This window comes from Lepisosteus oculatus, chromosome 9 (genome assembly GCF_040954835.1).
Source record: "Lepisosteus oculatus isolate fLepOcu1 chromosome 9, fLepOcu1.hap2, whole genome shotgun sequence".
NCBI lineage: Eukaryota > Metazoa > Chordata > Actinopteri > Semionotiformes > Lepisosteidae > Lepisosteus > Lepisosteus oculatus.
Window position 1 is genome coordinate 12,363,929 of NC_090704.1, and position 20,932 is coordinate 12,384,860.

At 35.2% G+C, this 20,932-nt stretch overlaps 3 protein-coding genes across 7 annotated transcripts in view; 1 reads left to right on the forward strand and 2 right to left on the reverse strand.

Moving 5' to 3' along the window:
• Positions 1-7,713, reverse strand: part of cdc73 (cell division cycle 73, Paf1/RNA polymerase II complex component, homolog (S. cerevisiae)) — a 73,792-nt gene extending 66,079 nt beyond the window's left edge. For both annotated transcript variants that reach the window (XM_015355571.2, XM_006634867.3), the window contains exons 1-4: positions 7,550-7,713; positions 3,386-3,491; positions 1,640-1,709; positions 1,405-1,467 (exon numbers count right to left, since the gene is read on the reverse strand). In XM_015355571.2, the coding sequence (XP_015211057.1) occupies positions 1,405-1,467; positions 1,640-1,709; positions 3,386-3,491; positions 7,550-7,680 (370 nt within the window). In that variant the 5' untranslated portion in view covers positions 7,681-7,713. The remainder of the gene's footprint in view (positions 1-1,404; positions 1,468-1,639; positions 1,710-3,385; positions 3,492-7,549) is intronic.
• Positions 7,714-8,269: 556 nt separating this feature from the next.
• Positions 8,270-11,112, forward strand: glrx2 (glutaredoxin 2). Its single transcript, XM_015355583.2, has 4 exons — positions 8,270-8,356; positions 8,891-8,957; positions 9,461-9,637; positions 9,858-11,112. Exons 2-4 carry the CDS (start codon positions 8,892-8,894, stop codon positions 10,020-10,022), a joined length of 408 nt encoding a protein of 135 aa, XP_015211069.1. The 5' UTR covers positions 8,270-8,356; position 8,891; the 3' UTR covers positions 10,023-11,112.
• Positions 11,113-11,692: 580 nt separating this feature from the next.
• ro60 (Ro60, Y RNA binding protein) lies at positions 11,693-20,914 on the reverse strand. 4 transcript variants are annotated; one of them, XM_015355580.2, is made up of 10 exons: positions 20,713-20,914; positions 20,290-20,482; positions 18,364-18,970; positions 17,663-17,883; positions 17,326-17,472; positions 17,089-17,226; positions 16,543-16,659; positions 16,057-16,173; positions 14,448-14,594; positions 11,693-13,818 (listed from the first exon to the last, which is right to left on the reverse strand). In XM_015355580.2, the coding sequence occupies exons 2-10, from the start codon at positions 20,293-20,295 to the stop codon at positions 13,666-13,668; spliced, it is 1,653 nt and encodes a 550-aa protein (XP_015211066.1). In that variant the 5' UTR covers positions 20,296-20,482; positions 20,713-20,914; the 3' UTR covers positions 11,693-13,665. The 4 variants fall into 4 exon arrangements, with proteins under 4 accessions (XP_015211066.1, XP_015211067.1, XP_069050250.1 ...); XM_015355581.2 differs by lacking the exon at positions 20,713-20,914 and having other exon boundaries at positions 18,364-18,553; positions 18,866-18,970; positions 20,290-20,637; XM_069194149.1 differs by lacking the exon at positions 20,713-20,914 and having other exon boundaries at positions 20,290-20,638.
• Positions 20,915-20,932: the final 18 nt, after the last annotated feature.

Sequence of the window (20,932 nt, forward strand, 5' to 3'; positions counted from 1 at the left end):
TGGTGGTGTAAATGTTGTGGAGAATGTTTTCATGGCACACATTAGGCCCCTTAATACCAACTGAGCATCACCTGAATGCCACAGCGTACCTAAGCATTGCTGCCAACCATGTGCATCCCTTTATGGCCACAGTCTACCCGTTTTCAAATTGATTCTTCAAATGCACCATGTCACAAAGCACGCATCATCTCAAGCTGGTTCCACGAACATGACAGCGACTTCAGTTTACTCCAATGGCCTGCACAGTCCCCAGATCTCAATCCAATAGAGCACCTTTGTGATGAGGTGGAACAGGAGGTTCGCAGCATGGATGCGTGGCCGAAAAATCAGCAAGAACTGGGTGACCCTAGCGAGTCAGCATGGGCCAAAATCCCTAAGGAATGTTTCCAGCACCTTATTGAATCCATGCCGGGAAGAATTCAGGCTGTTCTGGAGGCAACAGGGGGTCCTACCCAGTAATACAAAAGTAGACCTAATAAAAGTGGCCACTGAGTGTACAGTTATACCCCTTTGTTCTGATGACAAATACATTAATCTAAAAAGAAGAATCAATGTTTTTTTGGCATTTCACCCATCTGATCTGGAACTGACAAATGTGCAAATAAGACTCATGATCCACCTGGAAGAGAAGGAAACATGGACATGCTCCTCAAGCACACCCACCTGTAGAATCATGACCAACCCCTGGATTCCAATCTACAAGTTGCACTCCAGGGGATAAGAACATTTTAAAAATATGAGACTAAATTATGCATTTATGTTCTATTCCAATCAGAATTAGAAAGGGACGTGTTTACTGGAGTGCAAACAAGATACGATATTTTTAAGAGGTGATTTAAATACATACTGAAGCTTCATTGTGCCTCAATTGTTAGTAGACCCCCATGGAAAAACACTGAAATTGTGACATTAGGTGAATAATATACTAAAACAGAACACAGAGTTATGATGAATTTGGTGAAGCTGAAATCACAAAAAATCCTTTGCGAAATGTCAATTTGAAGAATGTGTTGACAGATCTAACTTTTAAATCTTAATTCAGTACTGCTTGAACGGAGTCTATGTTTTGGGTGATGCTTTTATCTAAAACACCTCATCTGTACTCATTTATACAGCCTGGAATACCCTTTCTCAAGGGTATAATAGTGAGGCCCGTCTGGAATTTAAAGCTACAATCTTCCAGTTAAGAGTCCAGAGCTCTCACCACTACTCTAACACTGCCATGAAAATCGCAATGCTTGGTAAAATGGGACATTAAGTTGGCACATTTCTATCAGTATGTGGGGATAGAATTACTTGCCATAAAGGAAAATGACAGACACTAATGGGCTAATTGCCAATACCTGTCACTAGTATTTTTGTTATTTATATTTCTGCATTGTGTCAAAATAAATTGTTACATACCTTGAGTAGGCCTTTGCAAACCAATCTCAATTGGTGCACTTCTGTCAATACTTGCAGAAGTTGCTGGGGTAGGGAAAAAAAAGGAAAAGTTAATTTGGTTTCTTTTAAAACTTTCTTTCTCTAGAGGTGCACTTAGTTCAATATTTTTTTTTAAAGGTCTTCAGGCAAATGACAAATTTGCTACATAATTCAAAAACATTAAAGAAAGAGTACAATTTATATTTCTTATACTTACAACTTTCTCCATTTAAATAAGCAAGCAAATCTTTTCTGTCAGGTCTTCTGACCACAGGAATATTCTCTGTCTAGAAAAGAAAACCTTAGTAGTAATGCTGTATCTTTATCAAATGAATACAGGAAGAATTACTATTAACAACATATGACAAAAAAAACAGTACTGAGTTGTTGTACAATGTTCAAATGACAATTTAATCAAGGTATATGATGCATTCTTCTGTCCCATGGAAGCAGGAGAAAACATTCATTAATATCTCACACACACAGGCTATAGATAAAATACTAGTATCACTTTAAAGCTCATTGTACTGCATGCCCCATTATACTGTATCAGAGGTTTGCTTAAGAGTGGAAAAAAAATAATGTTTAACAGTGTAATTGTAATTTAAACATTCATTTTGCTTAAAAAACAAGAAAAGCAAGGATTTTGCAGACTTGTTTACGATTACTAACATTACAGATCATTAAATATTGATGAATTTCTTCATGTTTTCAACTTGTGTGCTTTTACTGGAATACCAATCACTCAAAGTGAAATTCTTGTAATGTACAAAGGAACATGATTCCAATATTAACACTTGACAAAATAGCTGGACTATGCAAAAAATGAGAAAAATTCAAATAGAAACAAGCTTTCAGTAGCCTTACAATTGTAAGATCGAGAGAAAGCTTTACTTTTGGAAAAACAATTTATTTCAGTGAAGGAAACTGAAGGAGGATGAGATTCAGTGAGGCTAAAATACTCCTTTGCACTGAAAAGTTACATGCATTATGTCCCAGCTGCCAATGAAGGAATATTAAAATTGTGTGGAGTCTAGCTTTGTCTGGCTGTTGGCGCAGAAAGTTCAAATATCAAGGTCTTTTCCACAACATAATATGATGGAAATTAGTGTACAGGTTGTTTTGCTAGTGGTTTTCCATATCTTCTGAAGTTTCAGTAAAGTTCAATGATCTAGATGCATGGATTTCAGGACGGGATTAAAAAAAATGTATTTAGAATGTTCTACTTCTTTTCTTTAAAATGTCAACACACCTGCATCACATAACTTATCACAGGTTTTTAAAGCCTACATCTGTCATATTCCATGCTCATATATTAGTGTCTGTAGAACATTATACTGCAAACTATCTGCATAAAATTAGTTTAATATTAATTAAAGTATTTAATCTAATGGAGAATGCAAAGAGCTTTACAACTATGTGAAATCTATGTCCTTAGCATGTGTACATCAAAGGCTGAAATGCTTTCAAAAAAGATTTTCTTTATCTAAAGAGCCAAGACACGTATGCATATTTTTCCCCATGAATCCTTTTTTCCCATAAGTCATTTGAATACATTAAAACACCTAAGGAAACTTTCAGATGGCAATGCAAAAATCACATCAATGGCAGATGAAATGATGCACATCGTAATTTCTCCTTTTCGTTTAGTTTTATGACTATCATTTTGATTCTTCTTTTATTCTACACTGAGCAAGCCATGGGTTTTAATCACAAATCTTAACTGCACAAATACCTTTGTCAAATTTGAAAGTCGTAAACTTAGCAAAAAGTAAAAAATACTAAATTAACATTCTCAGGAAACCTGGAATATATGTTTATATTAACAATATGCAAATTAAAAAAATTACATCTAACTTAAACGACCTGTCAATTCAATAATATTTTGCTCATTTCTGGATTCAAAGATTTCAAAAATATCTCAGAATAACTGCATAGCATAAAAAAACTGGAAAAAACTTACTGCAGCTCGGCGCACATAAGACGAGTGAGGAAGATGTACATTGTTCAACAAGAACAAGATGGAATCCAAAGTGTAGTATTCTTTGGGCTGACCCTCCTTCCCCGTTCTAAAATAAAAACAAATCATCATATATGCATTTAATTCCATATTTAAATACATTACATTAAATTAAATTATGCACCTATATACATTACATAAGGTAGTGCTCTTGAACATACAAGTTGATGCAAAAAACAGTTGATCATTTTTAAGAGCTTAGTAAGACTCCAACATGTTAATAAATGCTTCTAAAAATTCATTAATCATAAATAACTGTTGCGCATTCGTTAAATAATTTTATAATTAAATACCACCTCCCACCACCCAAGCCTCCCATCAAACTGTACAGTATGAGGAATGAACGCAAAACCATTCCCTAAAGAAAATTTGGTTTTGCTTAGTTTTTCTGAACACTCAATGAAAAGTAAAACCAGCTTTTTAAAACAATTCTGAACAAACAATCAAAGCTCAGATTCATTGTCAAAGCCTGAAAAGAACAGAAAATTGGTTTCAGAAATATAAAATAAATAAAAACTACAGTTTAACTATTTTTTTAAACCATCCTGGCTCCTAAGTATGACATGCCTCCGAACCCTTGCAAGGAAAAGCACAAAACCTTCAAATTATTCAGTTCCTTCAATAACCTTCAATTAGGGATGTCACGGTGTGAGATTTTGATGGTACGATTATATTCTCAGGAAATATCACGGTCTCACGATTTTTTTTTTCAGGTAATTTATTATGAAACACTATGGAGGGAAAAAGACACCAAGTATGGCATAATTAAACATGTTTTTTTCAAAACGTTTTTGGTCCTGCAAATAAAACATGTAATCCTCCTTTAGAATTAAAAACATAAATATGATAGGGGAAAGCAGGCAGATTTAAGAATTCACCATAGCTGCCTTTAGAAACCAAAGTAATACAGTACCAACCTTATGAATATATAAAATTAAATTAAATATTTAAAATATATAAAAATACATAGAAATAATTTATAGTGGGCAAATGGAAATATTCAGAGAGGTCAGAGTCTCAGCCGTTCCCTCTCCTCACTTAGAACTTCGTCACCTGTTGTCAGTAAAAAGTGCATTTACTTTAACGCCAAGGCTAGTGGATGGACTGTCGGCAAGTGCTAATTGTAGGAAAAAAAAAGTGATCTATCATAAGTGATAGAGGTATCCCCACAAAACCAACTTAAATGAAAACAAAAGTAATGTTATACATACACGGAGGACTGCACCGCTGTGAACTGCTCCAGCCAGGGCGAGCCCTCACTTAAGCTAACGAATGTTACGTTCGCTAGTTTATTTTTTTACCTTGACTTGTGTATAGAGGGATGGATGATCACAGAGATGCTTAAGCAGATTAGACGTTTGAACCTTTGGCAGCCACTTTTTTTTGGCACGTTTTGCAAAATTGATTATCCGTCATCTTCTACTACCCCCTGATCTGATCATTTTTTAGATATCCAAAATATCTGCTCCCACACTGCCGATTTCAGGCGCTTTTGTGGTGGATATAAAGCCGAGATGTCATATCTCTCTGTCATTTTCACACGTCTGCTCTCTGTAGGGTAACTAAGGTGTTGCTGGACGAGCCAGCTGAGCCAAGCCAGGCACACCCGTACACACACGTGACGCACAGGCGAGAGGAATTTTTCAGGTCAACCTGGAACGCAAGGCTTCGAAAACGGAATCTTCCCCGTAACTTCTAAAATTCTCTTTAATCCTGGTTAATTGTGAAACTGGTTAATTTCAACATCCCTACCTTCAATTTAACTCCAAACGCTGAATTAGAAAGTAAGGGATGCTTTTGTTTTTTGAAGGGAGAATGTATTCACCAAATCATGTTTAAAGAAAAGTGTGACTGTTCCAGAAAAGCCCTCCAATCATCTTATCCGGAAAGTTTCCAAATCACAAATTCTACAGTAGACAAGGATCTGGCATTACCTACATGCTAGGACACTACAGAACAAATACCATGTAAGGTAGCCACACAAAAAATCAGATTATTCTCATATCAAAAAATACCATAATACTCTCTTACACAGCAGGGTCAAGGACAGTTGCATGTTTGCGCATTATATTGGCAGACACACAGACTTTGCTAAATGTGCTAAATTTCTACCCTTTGTGTGATACATGGGGCAAGAACTGAAGGATTGCAAAATGTACAAGGAAGGAAACAGTCATTTGAGTATCTCAATTATTACATATAACCAACATGACTTCAATAGTATGGGATAGGTATGCTGGATGGTGCAGGAAAGGTCATCAGAGATGTTCAGCATACACAACGGATTAACAGCAGAAGTGAAGGCAGTTGAGTTCCACAATTCCAGTGACCTATTAATTGCTTTTTGAATTGCAAAGCACTTACAGGCAAATGTGTCCAAAAATGCATGATGTAGGCTATTAATGACTGCAAACAACTTGGTTATGTTTGTATAAATAAATTGGTGCTGTGTACCAGTGTCTGCAACCAAACTAAAGTTAGATGACTGTGCTGAGGAAAACTGCTCACCAGACTCTTAGAACCTCGATGCCTTTCTAGAGAGCAATGGAGTCCTCTGGTGGAATACTTGGAGGACAGAAAAACTGGCTTGCTTAGCAAACCATCAGCCATGTGTAAGGGAAAAAAACATCTATTTTAACTTAAAAGAAAATCATTCCCTTTAAAAATGAATTCAAAAATGGACTCCTCTTTTTTTGCATAAAACTGGAGGAAATCAATATTAAAGAAATAAGCTGCATTCACTTCTCCTTTTCCCAATGTTAAGGAAAAGCAGTGAAAGTGGGTTTGCGATCTGCTTAACAGCTGAGCACAAGAAACATACCTATTAACAAAGAGTGGTAGAAGAGCTAATTGAGCTGTCTGTAGACACGACACTTTAGCTGGAGTTACATTAAACCTTAATGCACTTAGTCCATTCTTGTTCAGAACACCCACCTCAGACTTCAGAGGCCCCAAAGAGCTTGTTCTCTTTTCCACAACCTACTTGATCAAATTAGCCTGTTCAACTTTGGCTATGATGTACAAATATTGTGCTGAAATGCAACCTTTCTGTGGTAGGAGTGCCAGCTCATCCATGGGGGGGAATCCTTTCACACTGGTTAGCAAGGTTAAAACAGGTACTGTATTTCTGATGTTTGTTATTTAAGCACATCAGAGAAACAGTCAATTCTAGCAGGTCACTAACAATTGAAAAGGTAACTTTTAAAAAGCATAAGTGTTCCACAGCAAATGTGACTGTGCTTTAAATGCACTACTTTATTAAATTTTTATGTTTTCAAAAAGCTAACTAAATAGGTCAAAATGTGATGAGTATGGTTAAACGTTATTGCACTTCTTGTACTCATGATACTGTAAAACACTTCCACGTTTGAAGTGGTTATTCGTACAGAATTTAATACTACACAAGGTTTTTGTACGGGACGGTAAATTAAAAGGTCATGATTAAATTAAAGGGCTTTGTTTTTAGTAGATCAGACAAGATTCCATCCATTAAGCGTGGGACACAACTCTGGCTTGATAGCTGGGTCAAGCGTGTGCAAAATGTGAGAAAGTAGTTAAAAACAAAATTTAGCATCGCATCCGATATAAGCCATTCTCCAACACCTACAAACTGCAGGACACTTGTAGTGCGACAGGCTTTTCAAGATCTGAAGCTATTGCTTACATACTAATACTAACGAAGTCATTAACGATACAGCAATTAATGCAAAGCTTGCAAAATAGATCTCCACGACAGTCGTATAAAACATACAACCCTAACAACTTTGTTTGTGTGGCGTCACTTTCAGCAAGTTAAAAAATCCACTTATTTCTTATTAATCATTTGAACCTGGCTCTGACGTAGAGCTATGCCTACCTCTACTGTCATACTTTACTTTCAAAAAGTAAAACCATACCGCTTATTTTACCATTATTCCCAAAGATAAAAAAAAAACATTAACAGATTTCCTCTTCAAAATCCACTTGGCCTCTACAGCGAACGATTTGGTTAGAATCCCAACGTGCTATTCTTTGGGCTTTAATGCATGTCAACAACTCCTGCGACCAACACCAGGAAAAGTTTTTTTTTTAGATGCATTTGTGGATTTTTCAAAAGCAATCACTCACCCCCAAATAACATAGTTGGTTTTAACATTTTTTGGCCAGGAGAACTCTCCGAAAATAACTTCGTCTCCCTTGGCGACGATTTCTTTCTTCTGGATGTTGTATTGACGCAGAACACTCAACACGTCCGCCATCTTCACTCCCTCTTTACAGAGTGAAATTCTAAGGCCCCCACGAGAAGCACAAATTGTCTGTAGTAGTACTTTTTCCACGGCTGGTTTGGCCGTGTTGAGCGCCTGATCACAAAAAACATCAAATATAGTATAATACCGGACAATAAGTCCAATTAACCATAGAATTGTACTATTTTTATAAAGACACTCCAATGTAACAGTCTTCGTTTTCTATAGATAAAATAAAGGGCTTTATTTGACTCCCAAATTCTTGAAGGGCAAAGTCTGGGTAGCAGAGCAATGTATTACACATGTATTACATGTATTACACCAGAGTTTGAACTGAAAGAGATATTTCAAATCTTCCGCGAGCAAAACACGATTTCATATGTGATGTATTTAAAAAAATGGAATAGTAATTCGAGTATAAAAACATGCTATTTTTTCCGAAACAAATTATTTTCACTAAAACAGAGAGAAAAATACTTAAGCGAGACTGTGAAAATACCAATGAAGACGTGAAATAAAATGAATAAGTACTTGATTAAGTTGATCGATTTTAATTAAATGCAATTAGTCGCAGGCACTTCTTGGGTCAGCTCAACTAATGTTTGGGATCCGCTCGGCACAAATTTCCCATGTGCTTCCGGTAACCTGTGTTTGACAGTGACAGAGGTGATGAAACGATAGACGTGAGGTACACAAGTTCTCGATGCATTGGTTTTCGGATTTATTTTAATTTGACTAAAATATTGTAGTAGCTGTAGGAGCAGTCTTGGGATGTTCTTCTGACGTCCCCTACATATTTTAATAACACGAAAATATAGAAATTTTATTACTGTAAGAATACGACTGACGATTGCAAACTAAAACTGTAATGCTACTTTAAAATAAGTAAAAGGGACTTATGCGCCATGTTTTAAATGTATCTTCTATTTATTTACCATGAAATGCACTCGTGAGATGCGCTCAAAGCGCTAAACACCAGTGTTTTCATTATCCCATAGGTCTTTCTGGTTAAAAATGAAATATCCTGTTACCTTTCACCTTGCAAATCACCGTGATGACAACCAGAAGTAGACACAAGAATGACTATATCTGATTCTCTTGTTACATTGTGTGGTAAATTCTAGTATTTGTTTTTATGATTTTACATGTGGCTTTCGTCAACGTTTTTTTTTTCTAAATGCAAATGTATTTACTGTGTTATTATATACTGACTTAATTGTAGGATGGGGAACTCAATACCTACTTCATCGGGTGTATTATCCAGTGAGGCATGTACAAAATTCATCATGGTGAGTATACATGAATAACAAATAGACGTAACAATGAACAGTTTCTGTAGAGGTGATGCGTATAAGCTTTCACAAGGTGAAGGGAATTTAAGGGAATCTTGTTTGATACACAGTTAAATTAAGATCATCCATCTTTAGTGTTATTTACCGATTTATTTAGGTTTTTTTAATTATATATCTTGAGAATTTATTGTGCATTCATTTATCTTGTGTATTTTCTCATCTAAGGCATAGGCTGTAAATATTTCTGTATTTTTGTACTTTTTTGTTTCTTTTTTACAGCTATGGAGCTGTAGAAAACCTGCATTCTTATTATATAGTTGATTTACTGTATACAATAGCATCCATGTGCCCGGAAAATGGGTGTTAATGTTAACAAGCAGCATTTTTGTTTAAATAAATGACCATCATTGCAAACAGACTGTGCCTGTCTTTCCATTTACAGCTTGGTTAAAAAAAAGATACAGAGGATAAATGGATTATTTGTTCATGATATTTTGCAGGATGTGGTATCTCACAACTGTATTGTTATATTCTCCAAGACTACATGCCCTTACTGCAAAATGGCCAAGAATGTGTTTAATGACATAGGTGCTGCATATAAAGTGATTGAATTAGATCAGCATGAAGATGGAAAGCAGCTCCAGGATGTTTTAGCTGCTATGACTGGTGAAAGGACGGTAAGAATATTACTCCTATTTTTGCTCCTGTTTTATGTAGTCATAGAAATCACTATAGCTTTTTTTTCATCAGGTAGTGATTATAATTTACCGTAAAATCTTTAAAAGTTCTTCAAAACCCAAGTGTAGAGTATATAATTGTAAAATGCCAACATTTATCAAGAGTTTTGTGTGAAAATTACAAGCTTGAAAGTAAACAAATAATTAATGTTGCCCCTAGGTTCCAAGAGTCTTTGTTAATGGGAATTGCATTGGAGGTGGTTCAGCAACGAAAGAACTCCATCAGAAGGGGAGGCTCGTCCCTCTGATTGAGCAGTGTGCTCCATGCTGCACGGGGAAAGCAGAAAGCGCTGGCAGAGGTCTACCTGAATCCCACAAATTATAATTATCTTTTACTTCAACTTCTGATGGAATGGAAACTTTGAAAACTTGGGTCCACGGGACTGTGTTTCTGTTATTTGCACATTTACAATTTGTGTGTGTCTTTTTAAGTGAATATACAGGGGTTCATATCATCTTGTTATATACAAAGTCAAGTGTATATCTGTTACATTGAAAAACGTCAGACCTGTCCATATCTGGTTTTTCAGACCACATTGGCATAGAGCAGTATGTTACACTGCTGAGAAAAATTATATTTAAAAAGTAAATTCATTACAGTTTTAGCGTACTTGTTTAAGTGATTACATTTTTAAATTAAGATCTTGTGGAAAAATACATTTAAAAGCATGTATAGTTTACGTGTGTATAGATTAAATGTAAAGTACGGTATTACTTCTTTAAAGCTGTTTCTCCCAAATTCTTACTAATTTAAGTAATCCCTGTAAATTGGTCACTATGATGTATTACTTTTTTAAAAAAGTAACGTCTAGTAATCAAGATAATAATAAGTAAGGAAAATTAAGGAATTATTATGTTTATAAAATTATAAGCAATTAATGCAATGAATCTCCCTGCCTGTCTTTTCAACTTCTTCTTCATATTTGACCTTGGTATCAGTTTTATCTTGTTATCCAACTCAGCTTTCGTAAAAATGTGAATATGTTAATAGACGCTATCATTACCATTGGTGAGTCATGCCTTTTTTTTCCCCTATATTGTACATCTGTGAACATCTAAAATGCCTGGCAGTAGTTTCCATCCACTTCAAATAATGTCCCATTTTGTCAGCCAAAACTGCCAAGGAAAAATTAAAAAACTAAAAATTTATTTTTTTAAACTATTCACACCTGTGAGTGAGTACTTGTCAGAAGCTTATTTAGCAGCAATTATAATTGCAATTAAGTCTGGAGAAGTCGACCACTGCCCACCAGCATGGTGAATTCTGTTCTATTCTTGTTTGCAAACTTGTTCAAGTTCTGTCAAGTTTAGTTGGGCATTTTTAATGTACAGCAATGTTCTTGCCACAGAAAGTCTGCTGGATTCAAGTCAGGGCTTTGACAGCATTATTAAAGGATTCATTTTCTTTTTGTCAAGCGGCTGTGGTGTTGCTTTGCTCTTATGCTTTTCAAAGGTAAATTTTCATCTCATTTTTATGTCTTTAGCGGACTGAACCAGTATATGTTTGTTTGTATTTCCAACGTTTTCCAGAAAGAACCAGACAGTACCATCAAAAATCATAATTAGAACACTAAAGATAATACGAGAAAACATATGGCTGTGAAATTGCCTCACATCCCACTCAGAAAGAGAAGCTTCACATTCCTATTCTATAGACAAGTCATGAAATTTTTTTGTTTCAGAAAAGAAATCCATATAGATGATTATGAGACAAAATATAAGCTGGAATTTAATCATGGTATTTATCCATGTTAAAGAGGTTTATACAGAGCTGGGTACATTGCAGTTTAATTCATACTAACAGTTAATGCTTTTTAACAAAGGTTTATGTTTCCCAAAAATGTATTTCAAACCTTATTTGCATTACAACAAAAATAAGACATGAATCACTAATGCCTTCAGTTTTCTCCTATTGTGTTTCTTTACCTACAACTATTTCAATATGTCTCCATATATTACTATTGTAAAATTAACTTGAAACATGAAAACACTCGATATGTTAAATATGATCATATTTTATTACACACAAAAATGTCTCCATACAATTTAAATATTGTAAATATTTGAAAGTTACCTCGTCACCTAAAAAGGAATGTTATGCAAAAGGATGTATCAACACTCATGCAAGCAATCCACTCACAAGACTTAATGTGTGTCTAACACATTTATATTTCTGGAAAAAGTGCTTATAGTTATTAGATCTGCTATCTACAGGATACTATCTCTTCAGTATGGAATATTGTTCTGAAGAGTGAAATATTAAACATACCACTTCAAAACAAGATCTAATTTTAAATATAAATGTGCTGATGAACTGTTTAAGAGCTCTTTCACTTAACAGCATTGCTTTAGACTCCAATCTGAATTTGAATAGCTCGGTTTTGGATCCAAAACAATAAATGGTAACATGCCCCAGATTATAATTCTGATCCAACTGTCAATTCCAAATTCCAGACCTTAAATTTTGATGTAATCCAGAACTAAATATTTGGATGAATCAAATACAGTTTTAAATATTTTATGTTTTTTCTACATAATCAAAATAAGAAACATTCACTCAAAATTGCTTCAGTTTCAGGAAACAAAATTGTGGAAGGGCCCTTAATTCACAGTTGAATGGTCAGACATTTCAGAACAAGGTCAGATTTCAAATTACAGTATTACTTTATGTTTTAAAAACAGGACTATTTATTCCAAACTCTGGTATTAGTGTACAATAAAAAAAACGAATGTTACTTAGTGCTATAAAAGTGTAATATGGTACATTCAACAAATGTGTTACATATAAAAATTGAAAAAAAAAACTAAAGAATAAGGTCCTTTGTATATTAATTTTACTACATTTCTATTTTGTGCCTTTATTTTATAGTCCTCTATAGTATCACTTCCTAGCAGCCTCAAACTTAGCAGACAGTAACAGGGGGTTGCATTATCCTTTATGAACATTAATGAAACAAGTTTAGTACGCAAGTAAAAGAGGATTGATAATTCATAATAAATACTACTTTGTTGTATTATTAGGAATGCAATATTTTATGTAGAATTAAAAGTTTTGAAAATCTACGTATTCTTGTGATCTCCATAATCTTGATTTTTCTTTTAATAGCACAATGAATACACCTAATAAGCTACATCAAACATTTTCTACAGAAAATATATAGTTTGTATTTCTGGAGAACCATAAGTCTTTATGACATGAACAGTACTACAAAAAACAACAGGAAGACAAACTATAAAAAGCAACCTCTGTTATTTTTTTTAATTTCTACAAACCCACTAAAGTCATCAACCACATATGTGCTTCTCAAACTATGAAATGTTTTGTTTCACAATTTCTACTATATCTGGCATACCAGCAAAGCACAATGTGTACTAGTGTTAGTTGTCAGACGGCATACTTGGGTACTTTTAACTAAATATACTTTTTTTGTTGTTGAACTATTTCATGATTTGACATGATTTGTTATTTCATGATTTAACAACCTATTGCTACTTGACAATAACTGTACCAAAGTACCATATGATATTCTGCTGGTAATGAAAAAAAAAATATGAAAAAAGCTTACAGAGAGACACTTAACCGTATGCTATATTGTGTACATAATGTTGGAGAAGGGCATCTTCACAAGAGAATGTGATTATAATAAGATAAATGTATAAGTTTAGTTTTTAACACTGTTGTAGATTCCATTTTAGATTTTTTTCCAGCCTGCTGGACAATTAACAAATGTCCACACAACTCTAAAGTAACCCTTGCATAACTGTTACACAGTCCAGGCAAAACAGATTCACAATTAATTTATTAGGTCTGTGTGGATATTTTGTGTTATTTTAAAAATTAAATTTTTCTTATGGGCATGTCAGTTTTCTTAACAGTAATTTAAAAAAGGCCTTTATGCTTTTCTGTTACAGTTTTTCATCTACGTGAATTGCTTTATCCTTCTGTATTTCACCTGTATTTCATTCTTTCAGATCAGGTCCAAAACAAAATTTCGGATGACTTCTAAAGCTCCAGAGTCAAAGCCACAGATATCCAGCATGCCTCTGTCATCAGGGTCTGCAACAGTAAAGCCATTTGATGTCATCCCACAGACAATTAATTTGGAAAAGACACCCATTTTCTGAAATGATAAAGAAAAACAGAGTTGCACATTAACACAAACAAATGATGTACTTGTCACATTCTAACTGGTACCAAAGCAGTTCAGTTTCACAGAGCAAGATTGCATACGGGCAATATATGTATATGTTTGTGTTCACTCCGTTTTCAAAATGCTATTCTGTTGCAAATCTATTATATGTTGGAGCTCATAACTTTCTAAGAAAATTTAAAATTACATAAATTACATAATTATATATGTGTCACATACAATTATATCTGAACTGCAATTTTAACCCGCTCCCTTCAAAATGCCCCTATTCTATCAACAATAACAAACCTTCTGTTATTTATTAACTTACTTAAACAGTAACATTTCTAAAAGCCACACAAAGTACAGTATACCATGTGGGGTTTTGGGGTAGAAAGATTTAGCCATTAAAAGAGAAAGAAGTAATGCTCTAAAATATTTCCTACTTATACTCTGGCGAAGAAGTAATGAAAGTGTACTAAATGAATACCTAATGTCTAGGCTGTAAAAACATGTTATGAAAATGCAATGCAAAAAAGCTTTAAAAAATGTCTATAAAAGCGCAGTTACTATTGGCAATTCAGAGTAATTCATTTCCTTATACTTTATCAGCCACGTACATTTCGATGCTTCCTTAGTGCCTCTGCTGGATGAATGTCCCCAAACCAGGTCTCGTTATCAGTGAAAATGATAAAGACATCAGCTGCAGTATTGGTCTCCATGGCCCAAAGAATTGGAAGAGAGCAATCAGTGCTCCCCATAGGAATCTAAATGAAATAGACAAACGTCTATCTTTTAGAAGAATATTTTTACGCAATGGCCTGCAGATTTCTTCATTCAGTTAACTAAATGCAAAATGTATAGTTTTTAAAAAAAGCATGGAATTAGCTCAAGTTGTAATCAAAACAGACACCCCACACTTGCCATTCTTCATAGTACATACAAATGCACTGTTTTAAAGACATTATCTAATGGTGTACCATCAATAAAAGGTAAAAATGCTTTACCTTTTTTTAGTATTAGAGATATGTCATGCCTTGCAGGTAAAATTCAAAAGTCGTGTGGTTACACAGTCATTACAACCTCATATTTACTAAATGTTTTCTCTTTTCAGTTTGCTGTGCTGTGCTGAAAACTCTTGTTTAAGGTAAAAATACAGGCCAAATTTTTCTTCTAATTAAGTGCAGAATGTCCAGGATTCCTTTTAATTTTGTTCACGGTGTCTCTTGGAGCATAATCCTAGCTTTTGTTTTATTTACCCAGGTAGTTTACAAAGTAGTTGTCAGTCAGCACCGGCACTTAACTGACTTGCTTTTTTTTTTTGCTACAGTTCATCATTTGGTTTTCTTTTTTTGTGTATTAAAAGAAGTGTACTGAGACATACAAAGAGGTATGTCTGTATTAGAGTAATATCATGTAGTGATGATGTAGTAATTTCTAGGTGTTTAGATTTATTGTTGATTAATAATATTTCAATTAAAAAGAGAAAAAAAATACAACTGTCATTTTAAGTCAGCAGCCATATCACCCTGCAACTCACAACTGGCAACCCACTGAAGCTAAGCAGGTGTGAGCCTGGTCAGTAACTGGATGGGAGACCTCCTGGGACAAACTAAGGTTATTGCTGGAAGAGGTGTTAGCGGGGCCAGCAGGGGGCGCTCAACCTGCGGTCCATGTGGGTCCCAATGCCCCAGTATAGTGACGGGGACACTATACTGTAAACAGGCTCCGTCTTTCGGATGAGACATAAAACCGAGGTCCTGACTCTCTGTGGTCATTAAAAATCCCAGGGCGTTTCTCGAAAAGAGTAGGGGTGTAACCCCGGCGTCCTGGCCAAATTTCCCATTGGCCCTTACCAATCATGGCCTCCTAATAATCCCCCTCTATGAATTGACTGAATTGACTACATTACTCTGCTCTCCTCCCCACTGATAGCTGATGTGTGGTAAGCGTTCTGGCGCTCTATGGCTGCTGTCGCATCATCCAGGTGGATGCTGCACATTGGTGGTGGTGCAGGGGAGTCCCCATTACCTGAAAAGTGCTTTGAGTGGAGTGTCCATAAGTGTAAGCAATTATAATAATTATTATTATTATTATTAATTAATCTAGGAAGGCATTACTCAGAATAGAATCTGGAGGTAAACCCACTTATTTTATGGCCCAAAATCAACCACCCCCCCTGTTTTGATTTTTTTTTATAAAAGGAAACAGATTTCTAACATACATTACCTTTTTGAATTCTTCCATTACTTGTGCAAGGGTCATTTCTGCAATGTTTGGACAAGGAACCATGGATTTGTCAGAAAAAGCCACAATCTGACAGTCAACTTCTGTCTGTGCAACAACCTTTAGCCAGCAGATTTTTCCGTAGAAGAATAAAAATTAATGATATCATCAATACAACTGATGGACACATTGAACTAGCAAAGTACTTAGATTTAACAGAATATCCACTCTGTCGATTCCAGTAGGTTTAGATTAAATTTACAATGGCCCTTAAAACAAACCTGCTCAATTTTAACAAGTTTACCCTGACTGATATATTCTACTCCCCAAATGACTATTTATTTACATAAACCAAAATACATTTGCTATAGGCCAAGCTCAGCTTAACTGAGTATTTAAATGTATCTAGATAACCGGACTATATTCATCAAGCAATTGCTTTTATACTCATGGTTCCCTTATTTGTTTTACAAATTCATATTAACTTACCATACTCATAGCTGCAGCAGCAGTAGCAGCACTGACAGAACTCCCTAAAACAGTACTGCTCATTGAAGCGCTAACATCTACACCCAAAACAAAATGTTTTCCTGTGGCCTCAACATTCTGAAAAAACAAGGAAGGATTCAAACTAGTTTTCAAAATTAAAGAACAAAAAGCATAAACATCAGCCTAGTACTATGAAATAGAAACAAAGTGGTAGTTCTTGGCAACATCAATACAATTAAGTGTGTGTATTAAGGAGAAATCTAGTAATGGAAATAGCTGACATATATTTTAGCTAACTATTATGTTTAGACAGTTATGTTTCAGATACAAATCAAGTAATTAAAACTGTTCCTGTTACTACTATGCTGCAAAGATCTGTATGGATATAGATAATATGATAAATGCTCTGCAGTATGCTTCTTAAGGGCATAATTTCAGGTTTCCACCTTTATAATTTAAGATAAGACTGTTTCTTTTGTTTTTTTATCATTTCAGTCTAAACAGCCACACACATACTGTTTAGTAATAGGTCTAGAGAATTCCCACCTTGAAGCTTTTGTAGAACGCACTGTCTAAGGCCTGAAGGATGTCCTTATTTGGTTCCCATTTTAGTTTTCCTCGATTCCCACAGCCTTTATTATATGTCTCTAAAGCAACTAAGACGTTGAAAGGATGAATTTGAGCCTGGAGAGAAAGCAGGCAGCTTTTTAAAAACATTTTACGTGTATTTTAAAAATGATAATCGAAGGAAATATTAAAACCAACGTAGTCTCTTTCCTATACCTGCTTCAGAACAGATTCATTTTGAAGTCTTTCACAAACCAAAGTTACTTCTGAACTGCCCAACTCCAGAACTTCATCTGCAGTCATCTTTCCTAAATTACGCAGCATGGCAGCAAGAGGCATTTCCTTCAGCAATGTTTGCCACACCTAATAAAAACGCAGTAAACATAATAAACCTTCACAAAATCAGGACAGTTTTCCAGGAAATTGTAGAATTTATGCTCTGGTAAAAAAAAAATTAACACTCTGAGAAAATGACACGCAAGGCACACAATCAGGAGAAAAGCAGTGCATGCTAAGCACTGTCTCATAAAAATCAATGCATATGCAAACAAACCTCTTTAGATTTTAGGTGGTTAGTGAGTAATTGCTCTCTCACTAGTCTGTGTTCCTCTATCAGATGAATTACTTCCAAAACATCGTCAGTGTGTTTTACTTTTTCTACAGCTTCAAAATATTTTAGGACCTTTGTAATATCATCTGAATTTTCTTTGTCTCTGTATGAATCCTGAACATCCTTCCATCCTTTAGTGATGTATTTGGTGATCACAGCAATTCCTGGAACAAGGGAAGTGGCTGGTTACTCAGTAACAATATCAGAAACTGCCAACAACATATGCTTAAAACAGACTACCAGTCAACAGGTTAAAAAAATGTATATACCGAAAACATTTAGAAAGTTCTCTGTTGTAAAGAAACAATATTTTTCCATTTTAAGTTTACTCCAAAACGCTTCCGAAATGCTAAAGGATCACATCACATCACATCACAAGCTGTAATTAGATTTGTAATATACAAAGTCTAACCTAATAAGTCACTGATTCAACAAAGTGGATTCAGATTTCAGTCATACCTATTACAACCAGTGACCATAAAATGTAAGAGAACAATAAAAATTAAAGAAAACATATTTTCCAACTTCATGTAGTTAAACTGCTATGATCAGTCATTTCTTCATTCAGCTATTTCTGTTCAGAATGCTATGCTCATATAATATTCAAGCTATCCCTATAACTATAGGCCTTTTTTACCATTTACCTTCATTTGCAGGCTTCATGTGCGACAGTCGGAGTAGATCTTTGTGTGACCATCCATTCCTTTGTTTATATTTTGTCACTGCCAGTGCCAAACACATGGCATCTTTTTCATTATACCAGTCAGCCACTGCCTTCCTTAGGGCACGGCCCCACATACCACACTTCATGCCTTCTTTGAGGTCCTTTTTGAACTGGATGAAAGAAAATAGGTGCGTTGGAATGCGGCATACCTCTTTCACAGCCTTGAAGGCTGCTTGCTTGGTCTTTACATCTGAGTGCTGTGAGCAAACAGCAAGGGCAAAAAGAGCAGGGTTTGGCTTGGCAGCTCTTCCTTCCTGACTGAATGTCTTTATTTCTTGAACCACCTCACAACCTCTGCCCTCCTCTATAAGTCGTATTAAGGCTAATGCATTCTCCAAGCTGAGCTGCTGCTCCTTAATGTAGTATGTACCTCCCTCTGATCCAAAGCACAGAAAGCGGTGTAGACGAGTCATATCTGTCACCTCCCATGTATATCCGCCTGCAGAGTTAAGCATCTGTTCGTCATTCAAAGGAAGTGCCTGTGACAAAGGGTCTCCTGAAGATTGCATTGAGTCAATTCCTTCAGGCTGAAAAAAAGTTAAATAAATAACCATTTATTGTTGGCAACACCTAACGTGAAGAAAATAAAGGTCACTACATAAAAATGTACTTTAACTTTTTTTCCCCCTGAAGACCATTTAAGGAAAAAAAAATGCTTACATTTTGTACAACAGAAACTTGTACTCTAGTTGAATACTAATAAAATAATCGTCTAATTTGTTTTTTGGGCTTGTTGTGTTTCTATTTTAAGACGTGAAAGTTATTTCAAAAGAATACTGTTTTATTTATTTTGTCACAATGTATCAGTCACTTCGAACTGCAGACTATGTTTTGTACAGCTCAGGTCTGTTTAACAGTACTTCATAACAACTAAGTTCCTGTGGTTGCATTTTTGGTCTAAGTCATACACAAAATGTGTACAGTACAGAATTAATTGCATATACTTGACCTTTGTACCTTAGCATAAAACTGTTTCTCGTGAGATTTAACTTGAACGCAAGAATATCTTGAAAAAAATAGATGTTTTAAAATACAGCAGAATATCGAATGAAAACAACTATTTTCTAAGCTTTCAAGTCCGTTATCTTATCCTGTTTCACACAACGAAGGAGGCACCTCCTCGCAGATCGGAACTTCAGAAACTAGTCACGGATTTCCAGCCAAAAAAAAGTTTTGATTTGTACCACTAGAGATCTTCAAGTGCAAAACGAGCAGTAAAAGGCACTAAAGACTTCTAATAGAAACGTTAGAATTAGGTATCATCGGTTATACAGCTGAATAATAGATACCGAGAACTAGGTGGATCGTGATAATTACAGAATTATTGTTGACGTTAATGTTAATTTATCAGGATACTTAAATCTGCAAGGGGATAATATATTGAAAACCTGTAAACATGATAAAAACAATAAAAGCCTAATCATTTCATCTGCAAATAACGTACAGAATAAATCCAAATGACACTTGCTATATTACAGAAAAATAACTAATACAAAATCTTTGCATTTACACATATTTAACGACTCAAACAGAACAAAAATGCAAAGAAAGCAAAAAAAAAAACGATTCTCGGTGTACCACAAAGGGGCCTTACAGTGAAACTTGTTACTTCAGATGCCTACTTTCTCTTTCCATAGCCGAAAAAAATGAGTCATCCTCATATTTGCAGTCGTTCAGCATCAAGCTCGGCTCACTGGAACACTAAGTACTTAAGTTATTAAGAATGTCACTCATTACAATCTAATGATCATGCTTGCGGAGTACAAATGCTAGTTAAATGGGAAAACGTTTTAACGTTTTAATGCCACTCAAACATAACTAAACTGTACCGAATGTGGTATCTTACCTCCATGGAGTATCGGAATCCAAGTTTATTATTTTCCCCCCACTGTGTATAATGTATTATCTAGGTCCTATGGGCCTCCCCCAAAATCGGCCAAGCCGTGACAACAAGAAACCGCAGTGGTTGCTGGGAGGGGACAACAGTGCAGCTGTTCTGTGGAGCTCGCCACCCGTGCCACTGGTCTCGCCAGGGATTTCTGTTAAAAATGCAGCATGATGATAACACCAAATCAGATACAGGGCTCGATCTGTTATACTGGAAATCGAAACTGTATTAGACAAGTGCAGGATAAGAAAAAAGTTGAACGAAATACGTGTCTTGTATTTTACATAGTGTAAAAGCAATAATTCATCTTTTAATGTAACTGGTACAATATTAAATCTATACGAAAGCAGAATTGAAATAACAATGACTAATGCAACTTACATACAGCTCCCGATAAAAAATACCAGACACCAAGTTTCATTCCAATTACGTTCGGTGACATTAAAAGCCTGTAACTGTGCCACCCCTTTGAAACGAATTGTACCAATACAATATAGTAGTTATTTACCAATATGACATATTTCTTTACGTACAAGGCATATTACGTCAAAAGATATAATGTATACATAACATTTTGTTATCGAAATTAATTTGACAGAAT